The following is a 17,915-nucleotide window of genomic DNA, read 5'->3' as shown; positions in this document are numbered from 1 at the left end:
CTTGGAAGCCGGGATCGTGGGTTCAAATCCCACTCAGGGCATGGATGTTTGTGTGCGTTTTTCTGTGTTTGTCTACAGGTAGAGGCCTTGCGACGAGCTGATCACTCGCCCAAGGAGTCCTACCGTATGTGTAAGATCTAGAAAAACCGAAGTGGAGTTCATGGAGGTAGGCCTAGGCCCACTGGGGCTGTAGTGCCAAGGAAAAAAAAAATAACACCAAGTATACTGCATCACTTCTGGACAAGAAATGCATTAGAAGCAGCCATATATTTACTGAACCAAAGGCTGTGAAAATTCACGGCAGTCAGTGAGACATTTCACACACTTCAATTCTTCATGCTCTGAAAGAAATCATATTGTCATCACTGCATGATATTATTCATACCACGCAATGCTTAATTTCACAAACTTTTTAGTTCTTTGATTTACAGACCTTGTCTGATTTTCTGTTTCAGATTTTATCCCTTCTCATTCATTTCTTAAAAATCTAAGAAAACTTCATATCTACAGCTTGAAATTCACTTACATATCTCTCAGACCAAGCTGAAATTTCAGTTCCATATATCAAAATAGTCAAGTACTACACTTTATAAAACATAACTTTTATCTTTTCCAGTACTTCCAAACTCTAATGATTTCTCTTGCTTAATTTCTTGGCTTTGTGGATTCTCTCTGTAATGTCCTCTTGGATCTTTCCATCTGATGAAACTTTACTAACTGAATAAGAAAATCTTTCATGTACATTCAAAACTCTGTTGCTATATTTGATTCCTTCTGTTTCTTTTTGTGACTACTGAATATGCTTACCTAAACACAGCTCCAACACAAACCAAAGTACAATTCTTCACAATTACTGTGTCTAACAATGTACAATGACTTGGATTAATGTCCACCCATAGTGAATGGTTAATGTAGAGTGCAATAGATTTATGTTGTTAATTTTATACTGATTATAACTAGGAAGTACGCATAAAAAATATATGGCCATACAAAAGAAAGATCTACCTTCATTTCTGACAGCATGCTTAACTGCAACATTCATCTTCCAGACATATTTCAAAATTCCTTTAGAAGAGTGACGTGCAAAATGAAAGATTAATCCATTCCACTTCCTCTGCTTAATTGCAAGTTTCAAAGCAAAGCAAAAAAAACGCACTGAAACCCCCATACCCAAGCCAAACAAGAGGCATAATTCTGAAAACAAAGAAGAGATATGCACACAAAAGATTCTATATGTTTAATGTATGTGTTCTGTGAAGTTTTGTTCTCTTATTACAGTTTCTGTCTAATACTTTTGATACATGTTATATAAATATGTATACAACAGCAGTCAAATGTGTTAGAAACCAACTTTAATTTTAAAACAGGGAAATTCTCAGAGCCCCGAACTGGCTGGTGTTAACAACATTTTGCTAATCACATTATACTTTATGTCACACATTGACATACTTGATATTCTGCAATGCACAAAAAATAACCTTTAAAAATGTCACATTCTTTCAGGGTCTAAAACACTACAAAATTTCTGGGCCTTGCATTAAAAATCAAGCTAATTTTATTCCCATCTCAGGAGTCTGTATTGATGCTATTCTGGCATAACCAATGACAGCAAATCTAGAAATATGAACATGGAGTGGATTCCAGTTGCATAATTTGCATACCAACCTCAATGAAAATCCATCACTTCTTTGGAAGCTATTATGAAGCACAACAAATATGGATATTATAAAACTATAAGCTTCCTCTTCCTCACAAAGTAAGGAAATTAGACAGAAAATTTAAGCTGTAGTTCCCAGTACAGGACAAAAATTCACATTTTCATGTATACATATTGTGACCTACATCAATTGTGTACATAACCCTGTCCTTTCTCTCCTTTAATTTTGTAATGCATTTACCATTGATGGTTCACCATCTCCTTTGTTCAACTGAAACATCACACAGCAAGGAATACTGTAATCATCAGTGTCATAAATTAAAATTCAATTTTATTTTTATTCATTTCAATAAGCTTAACAAAACGAACTCTAAATAAATACCAACCCTACTCTGTCCACCAGGTAAGAGAAAATTGGCTGTGGCAAACTCCACCTCTGTTTCCTTGGGAATAGGTTTTTTTCCGAGTGCCATGCCAACAATAGCTGTCATGTGTGTCTCTGGACCAAATACATATAAAGGTATTCCCAAATTCTGTCCCACATCCCTCATTATTCTGGAAAAAAATAATTACCTGTTACACACAGATAAGTTCCAGTATAATTGTGCTCCTCATGTCTTTCCATACTCTGTACTTAAATTCCATATGCACAGAAATTTCTATTTATACAAAACACAGGCTTATTCAACATATACAATTAGTTATACAGTCACATTTATGGTACTCCAAACCTGTTGCAACTATCCTCACCACTTCCCTCTTAATACATATAAACAAACTCTTGGATAGTAGAATCTATAGGTTCAACACCATTAAAACTCATGCCAAAGCTTGATATGAACATCGGCCTGAGCCAGTTTGATCCTCTCACATCCTCACACCCTACATTTGACAGTTTTTCAAGACACCCCCATCTTAACAGCAGCCCAGGCCACTCACGTAACATCCTAAATTGTCCTCTCAACAACCTTCTGAAATATTTCTTCTTCTTCACTAACTCTCTCATGACAGAAATGAAAGTTCATCATCACACCCTCGCCTTAGTAACTACACACAAAAATGTTCAACTGAACTAAATGTAATTTCAAAGTATCATTAACTATGATGAAAGAATGATTATGTAAGTGCTTATCATCCAATGGAGGGTAGTTAAAGCATGAATAAAGCATATATAAATATCTAAGAAAATGATAAAACACTACAGCATTCGGAATTATTCCATTTGACTTCATATCACTAGTAGCATCAAAATATTCAGATGCAATTAATTACCTCAAACCTTCCTGATAATTGGGGCCGGCCCGACGGACAAAAATAGAAATGTTATATTCTACCAATCTTGACTGGAATTCCTGCAGTGCTGTTACAATACCTTTAAATGTGGCTGCCACGTTTGTGAAATTAGCAATACCACCACCAATAATCAACACCTGTAACACAAAATCATTACCTTCATTGCATCTTATACCATGATATATCCTCAAATAAGAACACAAAGTGTATGGCTGCTAATCTTCTTCAGATGATTCTCTCTGGATAAGAGCATACTGGATACTTGGTGAGAAGGGACTGGTTAGGTTTCATTTGTAATATGGCTTCATTCCTTCAGTGGAAATATGATGACTAAATATTAACACTAAATTTGTGTGAATACAGTACTAATAACTGTGTATATAGCAACATAATTTACAAAGCTTGTTCAACATTTTCACCCCTTTTCACTATCATAAAATTTTCTTCCAACTGTCATTATACAGTATTTAAATTTATTTATGGGAAGACATTATCTTGCATTTCAGTTACTTCATTCATGGTCAACTGTTTCTTCTATGATAGATTTCAGCATACTCGTAGTACAAGGGACAGTCACTAAATAGGTCACAATGTATATAAAATGTAAAACATGAGATACTCAAACCTGAAAAAAACATTTATTTCTTGACATACCCTCCATCAACACTGACATATGTACTTGTCCCATTGCTTTACCAAGTGCAGCAAAGAAACCTATTGACTGTTGTCTCAGCCACTTTCACAATTCTGTTTCAACCTCTTTATCAACAGGGAAATGTTTGCCACCAGGGTGATTTTTTAGCGGATGAAAGGGACAGAAGTCACTAGAGGCCAAGTCTGGGCTGTAAGGCGGATGTACACAAGTTTCCACTGCAGATCTTGAATTCTCTTCTAGGTTGCTCAGGCTGTATGAACTCTGGTATCATCATGATGAAGCAGTAATCCTCTTGCCAGCTGGCCTGGACATTTTCTGCAAATTACATCCTAAAGCTTCAACAGAACCTCAGAGTACAATGCAGAATTCACATTTTCACCACATTTCTGAAAATGGGCTAACAGTAGTCCCGAAGAATCCCAAAACAAGGTAAGCATAACCTTCCCAGCTGATGGTGTAGCAGTAACCTTAAACTTTTTGGCTGGAGGTGAACTGGGATGTTTCCACTGCACTAAAGCATGCTTTGAATTGGGTTGGTAGTGATGCACCCATGATTCCTCTCCAGTAGCAATCCTGTTAAGCATATCTTCTCCTTCATAAGCATACTGTAAGAGATGTTGCCAGGACAGACCCAGTTCATTTTTTCTTGAGCTTTCAGTTCTCTGGGCACCCACTATGCACACACTTTCTGAAACTTCAAGCGATCACGCATTATGCTGTATGCTAAACTATGGGAACAACACAGTGCAGTTGCCACAATGTCTATCATCGTCAGGTCAACTTGAACCAACTCTTCCACCCACTCCACAGTTGCTTCCATCACAATCACAATAGGGTGACCTGGTTGGGTACCATCTGTGACTTTCAAACATCCTTGAGAAAATTTACTGACCCAGTTTCAAACCACTTTACATGACAAACTCTTGCCAGTGTAAACAGGAAACATTTCTTTATGAATATCCTTTGGACTGAGTCCTTTTGCCCACAGAAAAAGTAAAATAAAATGCTGGTCTTTGGTATTACACACCTCAAGCATGGTTGCCATTTTGACTACTGAAACCAGCCTCCGAACATGTGCATGCATGTCTGCTACCTAGACTGTCATGAAACTGGACTGTGCTGCAACCTAGTGACACACACAGAAAACCTATTATGTCCATTAAAGCTGTTTTACTTCCATTTGTGACCTACTTACTGACTCTTCCTCATAGTAAAGGCATTACTATGCGTGCACATTAGCAAGTATGTGAAAGCTCGGGTAGTGTACTCTCCAATAACAATTACAACATTAAAAGTATAAAAGAAATATATTAAGTTAAGTCCAACAATACACTTCAATTTTTGGTTTCTTTTTTTATGAAAATTTACCTTGCCCTTTGGGTGTTTCTCCTGACACATAAGGCCAAGTATGGTCTTAGCATATTCATATGTTTGCTGTTCAGATGGAGCACCACTATATTCTCCATAATTGGCCAATTCTGATGCTCCTCCCAAATCACAAATAGTATCACTGTAGATGACAGATGCACCCCCACCAGCTACCATTGTCCAGATACGTCCAGATTTGTTCAGGATTGTCAACTGCAAAACAATGGCAGCTTGTACCCTGTAATCTTCATATGTTACAGAATGATACTAATGTAAGGTTCTGGGCATGATAACATGAAACAAATTTCTCAGAGTAGGCAACACAAGGGAAAGAATCTGGATTTTACAAAATAATAATGGATACATTAAGAAGAAAAATATAAAAAAGAAAATAACTTTCATATAAATATCAATATATAGGATGAACACACAGACTATAACAGACTTAACCTAACTTCATGGTACTGAGATATTCCTAAAAGAAAACAGTCAATATGATTTACTAGTATGTAAAGAATGAGATGGCATTACCAAGTGAGGCAAGGTAAGGTAAACAGAAAAGAAAAATAGACTGGTGACAAATGTAAGACAAAAGGTTGCAGGAAGACAAAACACAGTTATATCAAATGACATCCCGTTAAATTTGTAATGTCCACAGATGACACAATCATTATTCACATGACTAAGGGTCATACAAAAAAAAAGACCTTCCATAAAAATTATAACAGGTTCCAGCACATGCTAATGCAAGATTATTCATTAGTCAGATACATTCTATACTTCATAAAAAATGGATGAAACTTGATACTCACCTTAAGTGATGCACCACTCTTGGCATCCAGATCTGCAATGTTTGCTTCTTCAGGAAATGCATCACGACCAAAGGGAGGGGGATAATCAATTTCACCCCATTTAGGACGGCATACAAAGTCAGCTGTTGAATCAAGCTTTGCTGCCAGATCCAGAATATATATTACATCCTTAGTCACAACCAGGGGGTTGATTTCAAGATATGTGAAGTATAACTCTGTATATAGCTGATAAAGGGATTCAATAAATTTCGCTATTATCCTGTAAAACAAAATTAAACTCTCTGTCGGAACAAAATTATTACATTTACACACCCCGCAACAGAGTGAGATACTTGTTTCACAAAACCTCTAACAAAAATCATGACAAATAATAAGCACTTATCACACTTATCTTGCAATTTTATTTTTTCTTTTATAAATTTGAAGAATAACAGTCTGTGGGTCAGCTATTACTGTCTCCCCAAAAGGGAATGTTATGTATCAGTAACTCATGGCAAGAATTTTATGCAAATACACTAAGTCAGATTCCAGATGGATCACGTTTGGTTTTTCAATATAGCCTAGAGAGCAAAATGTTTGCCCACTCCTGAGATGTTACATTCCCTTTCTCATTCAGACACACCTGTTCTGCAACTCCTAATCCTTTACGTGGCATGGGTGTTATGTTGGTTAGTTACCTGCCAAAGACAAACACAAGCTTTCTATTAGGATGTAAAGTAAAAGTAAAGCTATTCCCATACTTAATTAATTAACCACTATGCCCTGAAGACATATGAGTCAGTGAAGGTATAGCTCCATCATACTTAACCTCAGCACCTGATGGAGGTACTTTCCCCAACCCACAAAAACAACTCCTGTACCACTGTGTATGAGGATGGAGGGATCTCAGGGCCAGTTTGAGAAATAAAATGACCTTATTTCCAATGAAATTACTTTCAATTTACTACTAACATAAGGCAGATAAGATCAACAATGAGTCTACCAAAATGAATTTTCTTCACAGATTTTAAAGAGTTATTTTGATGCATATTTAGGTAAAAACTGGTTAAATCAAACAATTCTACTATCAAACAAATCAAGGCTATTAGAAGATCAACAATTTGCGTGCCATGTCTTGCAACATAACTGCCAGAAATGTCACTGCTGTTTGGGGGTAAATGCAATTGCACAGAAAATCCCACAACAGTATTCTCAAATTAACTTCAAAGTTAAGTAGGTTTATATCATGTGAAAGCCAGTTCTTTCCCCTACACACTGGTATGTTGCACATGGTGCCTCTGTTGACAGAAGTACCATACTGATTCACAATGAAGCCATCCCTTAAGGTGTGGTGATATTAATGCAAATACTCCAAACTCATGTAGTCAGCACATGGCATGCTAAAGGTTATGGACGAATCAAGTTGGATGAAGAAGGACCAGAATGAAAGACAAATGAGTACCATGAGAGAAAAAGTGAATGTGTGTTGTTATTCTAATATTGTTGCTGCTGTCCTTGCTGCTTATTCCACAGATCATTTAAACAAAATTGATGAGCCTGCAGGCATCGCAAAAGGTCGCGTATTATTTATAAGGTCTGAATTTATGGATCTGATGAAGTGAACCATGTTTTCAGGAGAGAATTCTTCTACATTATATCAGGCACAAATTGGACACTTTTTGATGTCTTCCACTATCTTCATGCACTGGAGATGTCCACTTCTGAGTCTTGAATCTATAATTTGAAATTACCTGTCCAGTGCAGGACAAAGCACTCCTTCAGCAACTGAAATGTGATATTTTCCAGTTTTTCTTGATCTCCTACTTTAGTTAGTTAGTTATTGAAGAGGATGGGTTTCCCAATGCACTTAGACCAGTATTGGTCCACTGTGCTTCCCTCTATGATATTCTACCAGTCTCTATACCCTACCGATATTGGTGCGTACCATCAGTCCTGACCGAGCCAGGAGTTCGGCCTCTACTGGCTTGGCGGTATCTATAATGCTTCCCCCATCTATAAGAGGCGTTAGAGACTACTGTTGGGCGGGAAACGTCCTTGAATTTGGCTGTGACCTCCTTTGGAGATATGAGGATCTCCTACTTTACTCTGTAATTAATTTCTTATATTTTGCATGAGAAATGGTGAAGCCACTTTAGCCAGTTGCAATTTCATTTTATTACATGCCACTTGTATGAGAACTTAATGGAGGTGAACTTCATTATATGCAAATCTTGTGATTGTTACAAAATGTTTCTTGATATTTTCTACTGAAATTCAACACACTTTGTCTCACACTGGAAATAACTCCTGAAATCAGTAAGCTGGTAAGGATATTTTTTTATTCACTGTTTGCTGTAACTTCTTGGAAATTCCTGGGAGGACCCAATAGTCAGATTCCATTCATCCTAAATTATAACAGGGTAATGGCCGGCCATAGCTCAAGTGGTTAGTCGCTGGCTTCCCACAGTGGCAGCCCAGGTTCGATCCCGGGTCTGATCAAGTGAGATTTGTGGTGGACAAAGTGGTGCTGGGGCAGGTGTTCTCCGAGTACTTCGGTTTCCCCTGCCAATCTTCATTCCACCAATTGCTCCACAATCACCCTCGCCTATCATCTGGGGCTGGTACAATAGGCAAGAAGTGGCCGCAGTACAAGGGACTTAGTCCCACCCCAAAGAAAAAAATTAACAGGGTAATAGAGGAGGATGATGATTAGAAAAATAATTTTAAAAGCTTAATATTGGATCAAAACTATGGTGGAGGGAATCCAGAGAGCTCAAATTCTCCAAAATCACAAAAGTACAGCTTCGCTACATACGTAGGTTGGGATTATGGGATTACCAAATGAAAAAAATCTGTACGACAACCAGCCTGTTTCAACCTTAAGGACTTGACTATAGAAGGTCAGGGTTTTATGTCACCTAGTCTCTGAAAAGAAGGAAAATATATAAGTGAGAAAAAAAAATNGGGCCACTCTCCACTTTCATATATGGTGTTCATTAGTTTTGTCATTATTTTAGGAAAATATATAAGTGAGAAAAAAAAAAAAACAACAAAGGACAAATATCAAGTGTAGGGCAGAGAAAGAACCTAGAGGTCCAAAAGTATTTGACACATGAGCTGTTATGGTAACAGCCATGTCTCTTACAAGCGCAACTAGTTACAGCATTCAAACAAATTCTAAACATCTACTATTAACTTACGGTTTCTTTGGAGCAACAACATGGGTTAACAGTTTATCCTGAATGGTAGCAACATCAGTAGAGCGACCTACAGGTACATCAAGCTTAAGAGCCTTGGCATCTACATCACCAATATCAACACCACCCTGATGATGAAACAGAATGGTGTCCGCATAACGATGTGAGTAGATACACACATATGCTTCTTCATCCTACAATAACACAATGCAGTGTCAAGAGGCAATCTTAAATCACTCTACAACAGTAGCTTAAATTATTTTCACATGAAACCCTTATTTATTATAATGCCTAGGCCAATTGAATAGCTCAACAAACATGCTTTCCTGCTCATCCATGATGACTGAAATAATTGTAACAAGCAAACAATAATTGTATGTCATACATAAACATTTTGTACAGCCTAGTGAAATATTCAGGTATGTGATGAACAACATTTTTATTAATGAACTAAGCTAACATCCCTTGAAATCTCTTTATACCTTTTCATACAAACAAATGTAAATCGTTCACTTTCATAACAAATCTGAACATGATTTTCCCTCTAGCCTAGCAAAAATCTTAAGGACTTAATACACAATTTCCTGTTTGGTCTGGCTCAATTTTATACATTTTGATCGGGTTTAGTTTAGTACTTTGGTACTGCCGCAGAATGAATTCTAAGGTCTAAAGAGTTCAAAAAATCTTCTGAGCATTTTTATTTCAATGTCTGAGCCATCTACTGCAACTTAATGGGTATAAAAACAAAAAAGATAGCCTTTAACTCTCTAAACTTGTACTTGGAAGGTGCTCAGTTTGAATCTTGGCTAGGACACCACCCATCCTGACAGAGGTTTCCTGTAATTTTCCTCTTACAGAGAGTATGATATGAGAGCTCACCTCAAGCCACACCAGAAAAATACCAGACTCCCAGTTCCCTGAACCAGTGGACAGAACATCCCTTTGGTCCATACCCAATCCCTAGTTTGCAAGAAATCCACAGAATTTTATCAGCTAAATTAATGTTGTCTGCAAATCTAGTGGGTTTGTCAACATTGTTTCACTTGTGAGTAACAACAGTTTGGTTCTGTGTTCATACATGGATTCTGTAGGTAAGAATGTGACAGGCATCTCACATTGTCATTCCTTATTGACTTACGGGACAGCTTTTATAGGAAACCCATTATCCCAAATGTGGGAGAACTATCACTACCTAAAAGCCTTGTCTCTACAGATGACAATATATTTACATTCATTGAATAAAGGATTATTAGAGAATAGTCCACTGAGAATGGTGGCTATTATTCTTCAACCTTCTCATGCCAAAATTCTTAGAAGATGCTCTATTCATTTAAGGCAAAAAAGGGACAGAAAAACTTCACAAAAGAGTTCAAGTAATTGCAACAAACACCATATACAGATGATGTATACATTACTGTAGCAGTGTGTCAAAAAATGAAGAGGGAGAAGTTCCATCAACATACACTTCAACTGAAAATGGTAAGTCACTTAATAAAGATACCTGTGGAACATGATCCACCTATTCAAGGGATGGAGAACAATTTCCAGTGTTTTTTTTTAACTTTTCAATTCATTGTCACTTGCTGACTGGCTTTGGGTTTCAACCAACCCCACATCACATGAACATAAGGGGCTTATGAAGGCAAAAATGATCATACCCACTACCTGTTCTCTCCTTCTATATCTGCTTCTTGAGTGAACAATCTCTTATATTAGTCTGCAGATTCAAAATAAATTAAATGTGACAAATGAAAGAATTATGACATATATCTTTGCAGACAAAGACAAGAATATGATTTTCAAGATTTATGAATACTGAATCTTACCTCCTCATGTGGAATGAACGGTTCAATAATAAAATTCCTAAGTTTCCCAGTTGCTCGGCCAATCTTCTGGTCTTTGCCCATGCGCTCTTCAACCCATGATTTCACTGCTGGAAAGTCTGCATTTACTTTAATCAGACCCAACTTGCCACGTCGTTTGATTAGCTGATCAGGCTTTACTACAAGTTTCTGTAAACAAATAATTTACAGCAGATTCAAATATATTTATCTATAACTACAGGAGTAGGCATTAAGAAAACATGTTTATTCATCTACTGAATAGCAATGGCTGTACTCATTTTATTTTGAGGTCTGTGCCCAGCAACGGGTCTATATGCCACGATACTCTATTCCATATTACCTAGTTATTCTATGCAGGAATGGGAGAAGCTGAATCCCTTATCTTTTTCATACTGCTTTCACATTCAGTTAACCATGACCATAAAATTTACCTGCGTCTGCAGCCATGGGTTTCTTGAAAGAAGTTCTGTCCAATCTGTAGCTTCAGTAACAGAAGCAAACTGGCACTTTGCAGCAGCTGTCCCACTAGGAAGGTTTCTGTTGATCAGATCTTTGCCTGACGCTTCACGGATGGCTTTAGCAGACATCTTCTGTCAGTCACCACACCAACTGTTAAAACAAAAATAATACATACATAGTAATTAATAACTCAATGACAGAACATTCTTCTGTAGCCACTGATACTGTTTATAGGGATAAATTCTATATGATGACTATGTATAAATTTTGAGCTTATTTGCAATTAACAGACCTAACAGCTGCCATTCTAACATGTATCTGTGATGTTATCAAAGACAGGGTTAGGTAAACAAGATAGGAATGTACATATAACGCAAGTTTAGAGGCGTATTCAGATATTCCGTCTTTGAGTTCAATGGATGAGATGGCCATTGCTTCATTCCCATGACAACCCTAGTGTGCTCTCATCAATAGAGTAGGATACATTAAAACACTCTCAATAAACATTGCTGGGTCTTCATGCAAAGTGTCTTACTTTTATTCAATGAAGCACGAAGATTAGCTTCACCACGACACACCAACGTGGAAGTGATACAGCTTCTTGACAACAAGAGGACAGTGAGAAGGCTCAAGAGACTCAAGCCATTTGAATTAGTGCAGTGCAAGTGTAAGTGCAAGTTAGTTAAAATGCTGAAATGTAGACTCAAGCTGCTTGAACTGGTGTGACAACAATGTGCTCAAGACACCTGATTCTGGGACACACTGGTGGGTGTAGTATTACACATTTAGTTATAGTAGTAGTAGTAGTAGTAGTAGTAGTAGTTTAAGTTAAAGAGAAACGGTCATTAGTCTCGGAATAGTTGCATTGTTAGAACATTACACAAAATTTGTATTCAATAAAGGTAAAAAGTTGTCCTTTTGCTTAGCTAATTAAGCACTACACCATGAAGATGTATGAGAGTGGATGTGTAGGTCCACGTTTTCTTGACCTCAGCACTATTTGGAGGCAAGTGATCAGTTCATTTTAACCAAAATTAAATTTTATTGATAGATTTCAACATAACTAACTAATACAAAGTCCCATGAAAATCCATTCAGCGGAAGCCAAATTGTTCCATACGCATGGCTGGACTGAGAGACAGACAGTATAACATTTAGTTAAAAAGAAATAAGTGCATCATAGAATTCTCCTTGCTAAAAGGAACAAGGGGGTACACGGTAGCGTAATGGTTAAGGTACTATGCTACAAGCTGGAAGGTTGCAGGTTCAGGTCCCGATTTTTTCAATTAACCTAATCCTTCCGGCCGCACTAGGCCCTGGGGTTTACTCAGCCTCTAACAGATATGAGTACCAGGAATTAATTAAATAATTTTCGTGGGGAGTGAAGCGTGGCCAGCGCATAAGGCTGACAACCTTACCGCCATCTTTGAGCCGATGGTCAAGGTAATGCAGGACCCTTAACATCTCACAACCCTATGAGCCTTCACAGCCTGTTACAGGGATAGAAAAAAAAAGGATCAAGTGAAAACCAAGTGATGTTACTAAAGGGCACTACTTTCCATTCAGTGGCATAATGAAATATTGAGTTACTACATAAGCATTTCAAGTTGTTTTCTTTTCCCTTGAAAAGTGTTGTTAGTGACAATCATCCTTTCACAGACGCACCACTCCTAAACTGACATAGAAGTTGGGTCTTATTTAAGGTTAGTAAGGTTGACACAGGTATTACGGTGCCTTTGCCTCAGAATAACTTGACTTCTATCTAAAAATGTAAAGAGCAAAATAAACAGAAGCTACAAATTGAACAATTGTTCTGCAAGTCTCAAACATGGTCTCTCATTCTAAATCAGTGGTTCCTGAACTATGTGGAGCATGAAACATTGAAAAGTGGTGAAAATTATGGGAATGCTCCAATACTGAACTGTGAATTGATGAAATTCTCTGTGTACTTACCTTATAAAATCAACAGAAGGCAGTTCAGTTAGCAGTAAATTATGCAGTCCATATGTCTTAAGATAGGCAGTCCTACAGTTTAACTGTTGCACATGTCAGTTTTAACGAATCATGCCCATGTTGCACTGTCATGATTTATTCTTAACAAAACAGGCCCATGTCACACTGTCATGATATCGGTGACCATTGCTGGCTTAAATTAAATAGAGCCAAAGAAATGCAAAACAAACGTGTTACAGATCTGATTATTACAAATTACTGTGGTCTCAGTTAATTAGTAAAACGTGACACAGTAAGACGTACATTGTGCAGCTGTGTAAAAATGGACTTGTGGCTTATAAAGCAACCTAAGAGTGCTGAAACTGATATAGATATGTCAGGAGCAACAAGTTCTACAGCAGATGATTCTCGTGCTGGGGCAAAATAAAAGTAAAGGAATGAAAACAAAATAAAGATGAAAGTATCAAATCCACTTCCTGGTATTCAATTTTACTTACCATCTTGCTACCTTGTAAACAGTAAAGACAGTCCTCAGTGTGTTTCTGGTAAAGTTCTTGCAAACAATAGTTTCAATGCATGAAATGTGCATAAAGTACTTAACATCACAATTTTCTTGAAAGAGAACTATACTATAAAAGTGTTAACAGTCAAACATGAGGAGAACTATAGTCACTACTGAGAATACAAAAAGTAAGCCACTATCTCGAGAATAATATAAAAAGCAACGAAAGCTGAATTCATATACAGCTATGTCTAAAATTATACCTCAAAATGAATATACAGTGCAGCTGCACACATACAAGTTTTATTTCTGCTTGCTTACAGTCATCATATAGGCATCTGAGGAAATGTCCATGACCTAAAATAAACTCTTTTTTTATTTTCTTCTCAGTAAGTCTGTCATATTATTAAAAGCATATTTCATGCTCTGCTAAATATGACAGATTAAATTTACTAAACAATATGTTTATTTCTCAGTTCAACTTGATATAATTGGTGTCAGGAAATGAAACATGTGGTTTATAATCTTAGTTATGTTTTCTTCTTTGACTCTGAAATGGGTCACAGCACTGTTGGCTAATAAGGTTAAAGGTTATCAGCATTTACAATAACATCACATTCTGATGAACTTTCACCTTCCACAAACCAAAAGATTTGTAGAACTAAATAAGTGTCTAAAGTTGTGGAGAGATGATGTTTGCTTATGCAGACTGCTTCCTGTTCATTTGCACCTACCAATGAAGGGAGCTTGGCTTACGAGTGAGAAGTCAGGTAAAAATAAGACTACAACTGGCAACAAGTACTGAAAGATAAGCAGAGAGCAAATGGGTGCTGCAGTTTCAAATAAGCACCAAAGTCTGAAGCTACCACATGAATAATTAGCAGCCCCCCCTATACACGTGCTTGTGCACATGCATACACACCCACCAAACAACTAAAGCAAGAGATAAGCTCAGTCTTACTTGTCTCATTCTTGAACTTGCATTATTATTGTGGTTTAAGGAAAAGGATCTAAACAGAATGAAGGAGGAGTGTCAAAAATTGTAGTCTGATTTGTTAACAAATCCAATTCAAATGTCATATTATCTCCACCCATACCTACTTTTGATACTGATATGAGGCCTGTCTGCACTTCACAGAAAATTAGGAATTCCCCCATATAGTATTTGCCCTCCTATGTAAAACCTGAGTCCATACATGAACTACAAAGTCTGAACACTGTAACAAGAACATGATATAACAAACCAGGGCAATTGGTTCTGGGAGGCACTGAACTGAAAGCCTTTCTCAGGAGATAATATAATGAGTTCTGGTTCAATTAGTGCCTGTGCTAATACAAAACCAGAGAGTATATACAGGATATCAGATTCTCACAGGGGTGGGTATGAAGAGTTCCATCTTCTGGGATATAACACGTAGTCCACTGAAAATCAACCCACTTTCTACTTGCTTGACTTATTTTTCAATACTGAAGATGGAGACGACATGTTACTCTGAAAGGTCGGTTGATTTTCAATGGCCTACAAGACATTGTCCCAGACGATGGAACTATTCAGATTATTGTTTAAATTCCCAGAAATGGAAAGAATCACTAGCAGAGTTTTATTTCTTTGCAATGAAACCAGGTAAGTTTAGGTAAAGTTATCTCTGCGCTTAATTAAGCACCATGCCATGAAGACGTATGGGAGGGTGGAGATACAGATCCTCCATTCTTGACCTCGGCATTAGATGCACGTGAGTTGTCAGCGTCACGGCCCTGCAGCCTTACCCTTAGGGAAGATGCCCTTCGGTACCCATTGGATAGGAGGAAGGGCTGGCATTCCAAATTCTGTTGGTATAGTTACCCCCAAGTTCGCAGAAAGACCTGCAGGATTTTCCATGTGGTTAACTACGTGTAAAACTACATTCCGAACGTGTAAACATAAGACATAACTGGCCCCTTCAAGGCCGAAAGGGGGGGTGGGGTGGAGCTCAACCTCAGAACGTGCCCGGTTACCACACTGGTATTGATGATTTGGAAATAAGTTGGCACTAGCAAACAAACAAACTCCGTGGTTTTAGTCTGCAAGCGAAATATACTGGCCGAGAGACCGCCGCTTGTGGGCGAAATTAGTGCCAAGATGACACAAAACGACACGAAACAGAGCAGGTTGATTCAGCGATGTTGTTTCAACTTTTATTTAGAAGGCCTGCTTAACAGGTCACCTTGAGCGTTTTTTTTTTCGTGATCTTCCTCGGTGTCTCAAACGAATACAAAGACAGTACCTAGCAATAAATCACCATTGCGCCCTCCAGTCTTTACATGTTTACCTTGTTTTAATCTTCCCACCTCATTTACCTCTACATAACTTACGCAGCTGAAACAGCATCGTTACATAATCAAAAATCAACCAAACGGCAACGAATTCATGACGAGCCTATACTGACGTTCCCGCACCGATAAGCTCAGAACACACCCAGTACACTACAAATTGATATAAGACAATCCGTTAAATCTATTTACGCAGCCACGATCATCGCTAAGACACCCCTCCCGACTCCGTCCTGAGCGGTCACGAGACAGCATATGGGTCAAGGACGAAGGCTCCTACCATATACCACGTCATTTCTGGCAGTTTTCTACAGCCAGTAAAATACGTCAAAAAGGTGAACGAACAACGGCACATATATACACGTGCAGTGCACGCTTCGACTGTGCGACTATAGCCGAGCATATGTTTTTCAAATGCAAATCACTGGATCTTTTACCTGTAGGTATAATCTGCTTTTTATTACGTCTGGCAAGGCGGTTACAACACCACACAATGTTCGGATCTGGCACGAAAAGGTAAACAAGCTGATGGACCGACGACATCCAGCCTACAGTACATATTTGCAGGGAAAGAATACATATCCTTATTACGATTTATTTTTATAAAACAGCAGGAATAAAACTGTTATTATTAGACCAAACAGTAATTATGTTATTAAGACAATGCTACTAAATAATAACCGAAAGACACTGATACTTACGGAATTAATAAACTGGACAGGCTTCAGAAAATCTGCCAGTGTAACTCTAACCTACAACATACGTTCCGTCGAACGCTCTGATCTCGAATTTTAGTACGAACAGATCGAGGTCCATGCGTTCGTCAAGACATTTACTTCGCGGAAGGCTGTTACTATTGTTTTGGCCGGAATCGTATTCTTTGATGCTGTCAGTATCTGGGCGACAGAGCGTCGAAAGATAGGATGACAAATGATGAACTGGAAAACATTTGGAAACACGTGGTTGTGGTCAAATCGGTGTAGGATCCCAGCATTTTCCTGGAGAAATTGAGGAAAACCACGAAAAAAAACTTAAGGATAAACGCTGTAGGATTTGAGGTTCTCACAGCGGTGGTTATGCAGAGCTCTATCCTCTGGGTTATATCACAGTGCAGTCCGCTGAAAGTCAACCGATGTTTAGGAAGAATATGTTGCCTCTATCTTCTGGGTCCAGGAATAAACTCAGCAGGAAACAGGTACGTGACGTATTCCTGCGAAACGTCGGTTGGTTTTCAACGGTCTACACGGCGTTATATCTCTCTGCAGGATAAAAGATGTTCTGGTCGAGATTGGAACCTTACCTCCGAATATGAGCCTACGCGTTACTCCTACACCAACTCCTCGGTCTGTCATTATTATTGTTGCTGTTTTTAATATTACTATTCCTGTAATGACTGTTGTTGCTGTTACTGAAAATCTTAGTCTAATGGATTTTAACACATGCTACTTTAAAATCATGATGCAATTGTGTCTAGAGGGAACCTAAACCGAAGATCTCACTAATGTATCGGTACGACAGTTGAGCTTATCAATTATAGAAATTGTTAATAACTAATTCGTATTGACTGTCATACACATACATAAGCTTATTTGAACATAATTAGCCTTCGAACTTCTCGTTTCATTTTTAAGACAAAAGGTCTGGTTCACCGAGGCGCAAAGCCTGACAAAGATACTTCGAATCAATTATACGCATATTTTATTTTGTACTGTACCGGGACGTTCAACCAATTCGGGACTGTGGGCTATGAATACGCAAATTGTGCCCTTCAGACCTACTGGGGGAATTCCAAATTATAGGAACCTGTGAAAATAGCATCAACAGCCGCTGGCAAAGACTTCTTTGTCCCTCAACAATGAATAATGTTCCACAGTTCGATCCACTTA

General features: G+C 37.9%; 1 protein-coding gene across 5 annotated transcripts in view; it reads right to left on the bottom strand.

Moving 5' to 3' along the window:
- The window catches only part of LOC111861706 (ATP-citrate synthase), a 78,352-nt gene that overhangs the window by 33,785 nt on the left and 26,652 nt on the right, over window positions 1–17,915 (bottom strand). For all 5 annotated transcript variants that reach the window (XM_023846487.2, XM_023846489.2, XM_023846490.2 and 2 more), the window contains exons 2-8: window positions 11,237–11,414; window positions 10,788–10,973; window positions 8,965–9,155; window positions 5,786–6,044; window positions 4,974–5,186; window positions 2,930–3,087; window positions 2,044–2,212 (exon numbers count right to left, since the gene is read on the bottom strand). In XM_023846487.2, the coding sequence (XP_023702255.1) occupies window positions 2,044–2,212; window positions 2,930–3,087; window positions 4,974–5,186; window positions 5,786–6,044; window positions 8,965–9,155; window positions 10,788–10,973; window positions 11,237–11,392 (1,332 nt within the window). In that variant the 5' untranslated portion in view covers window positions 11,393–11,414. The remainder of the gene's footprint in view (window positions 1–2,043; window positions 2,213–2,929; window positions 3,088–4,973; window positions 5,187–5,785; window positions 6,045–8,964; window positions 9,156–10,787; window positions 10,974–11,236; window positions 11,415–17,915) is intronic.

Source organism: Cryptotermes secundus, unplaced genomic scaffold (assembly GCF_002891405.2).
Source record: "Cryptotermes secundus unplaced genomic scaffold, Csec_1.0 scaffold235, whole genome shotgun sequence".
Classification (NCBI taxonomy): domain Eukaryota; kingdom Metazoa; phylum Arthropoda; class Insecta; order Blattodea; family Kalotermitidae; genus Cryptotermes; species Cryptotermes secundus.
This window is presented reverse-complemented; position numbering and strand designations above follow the sequence as displayed.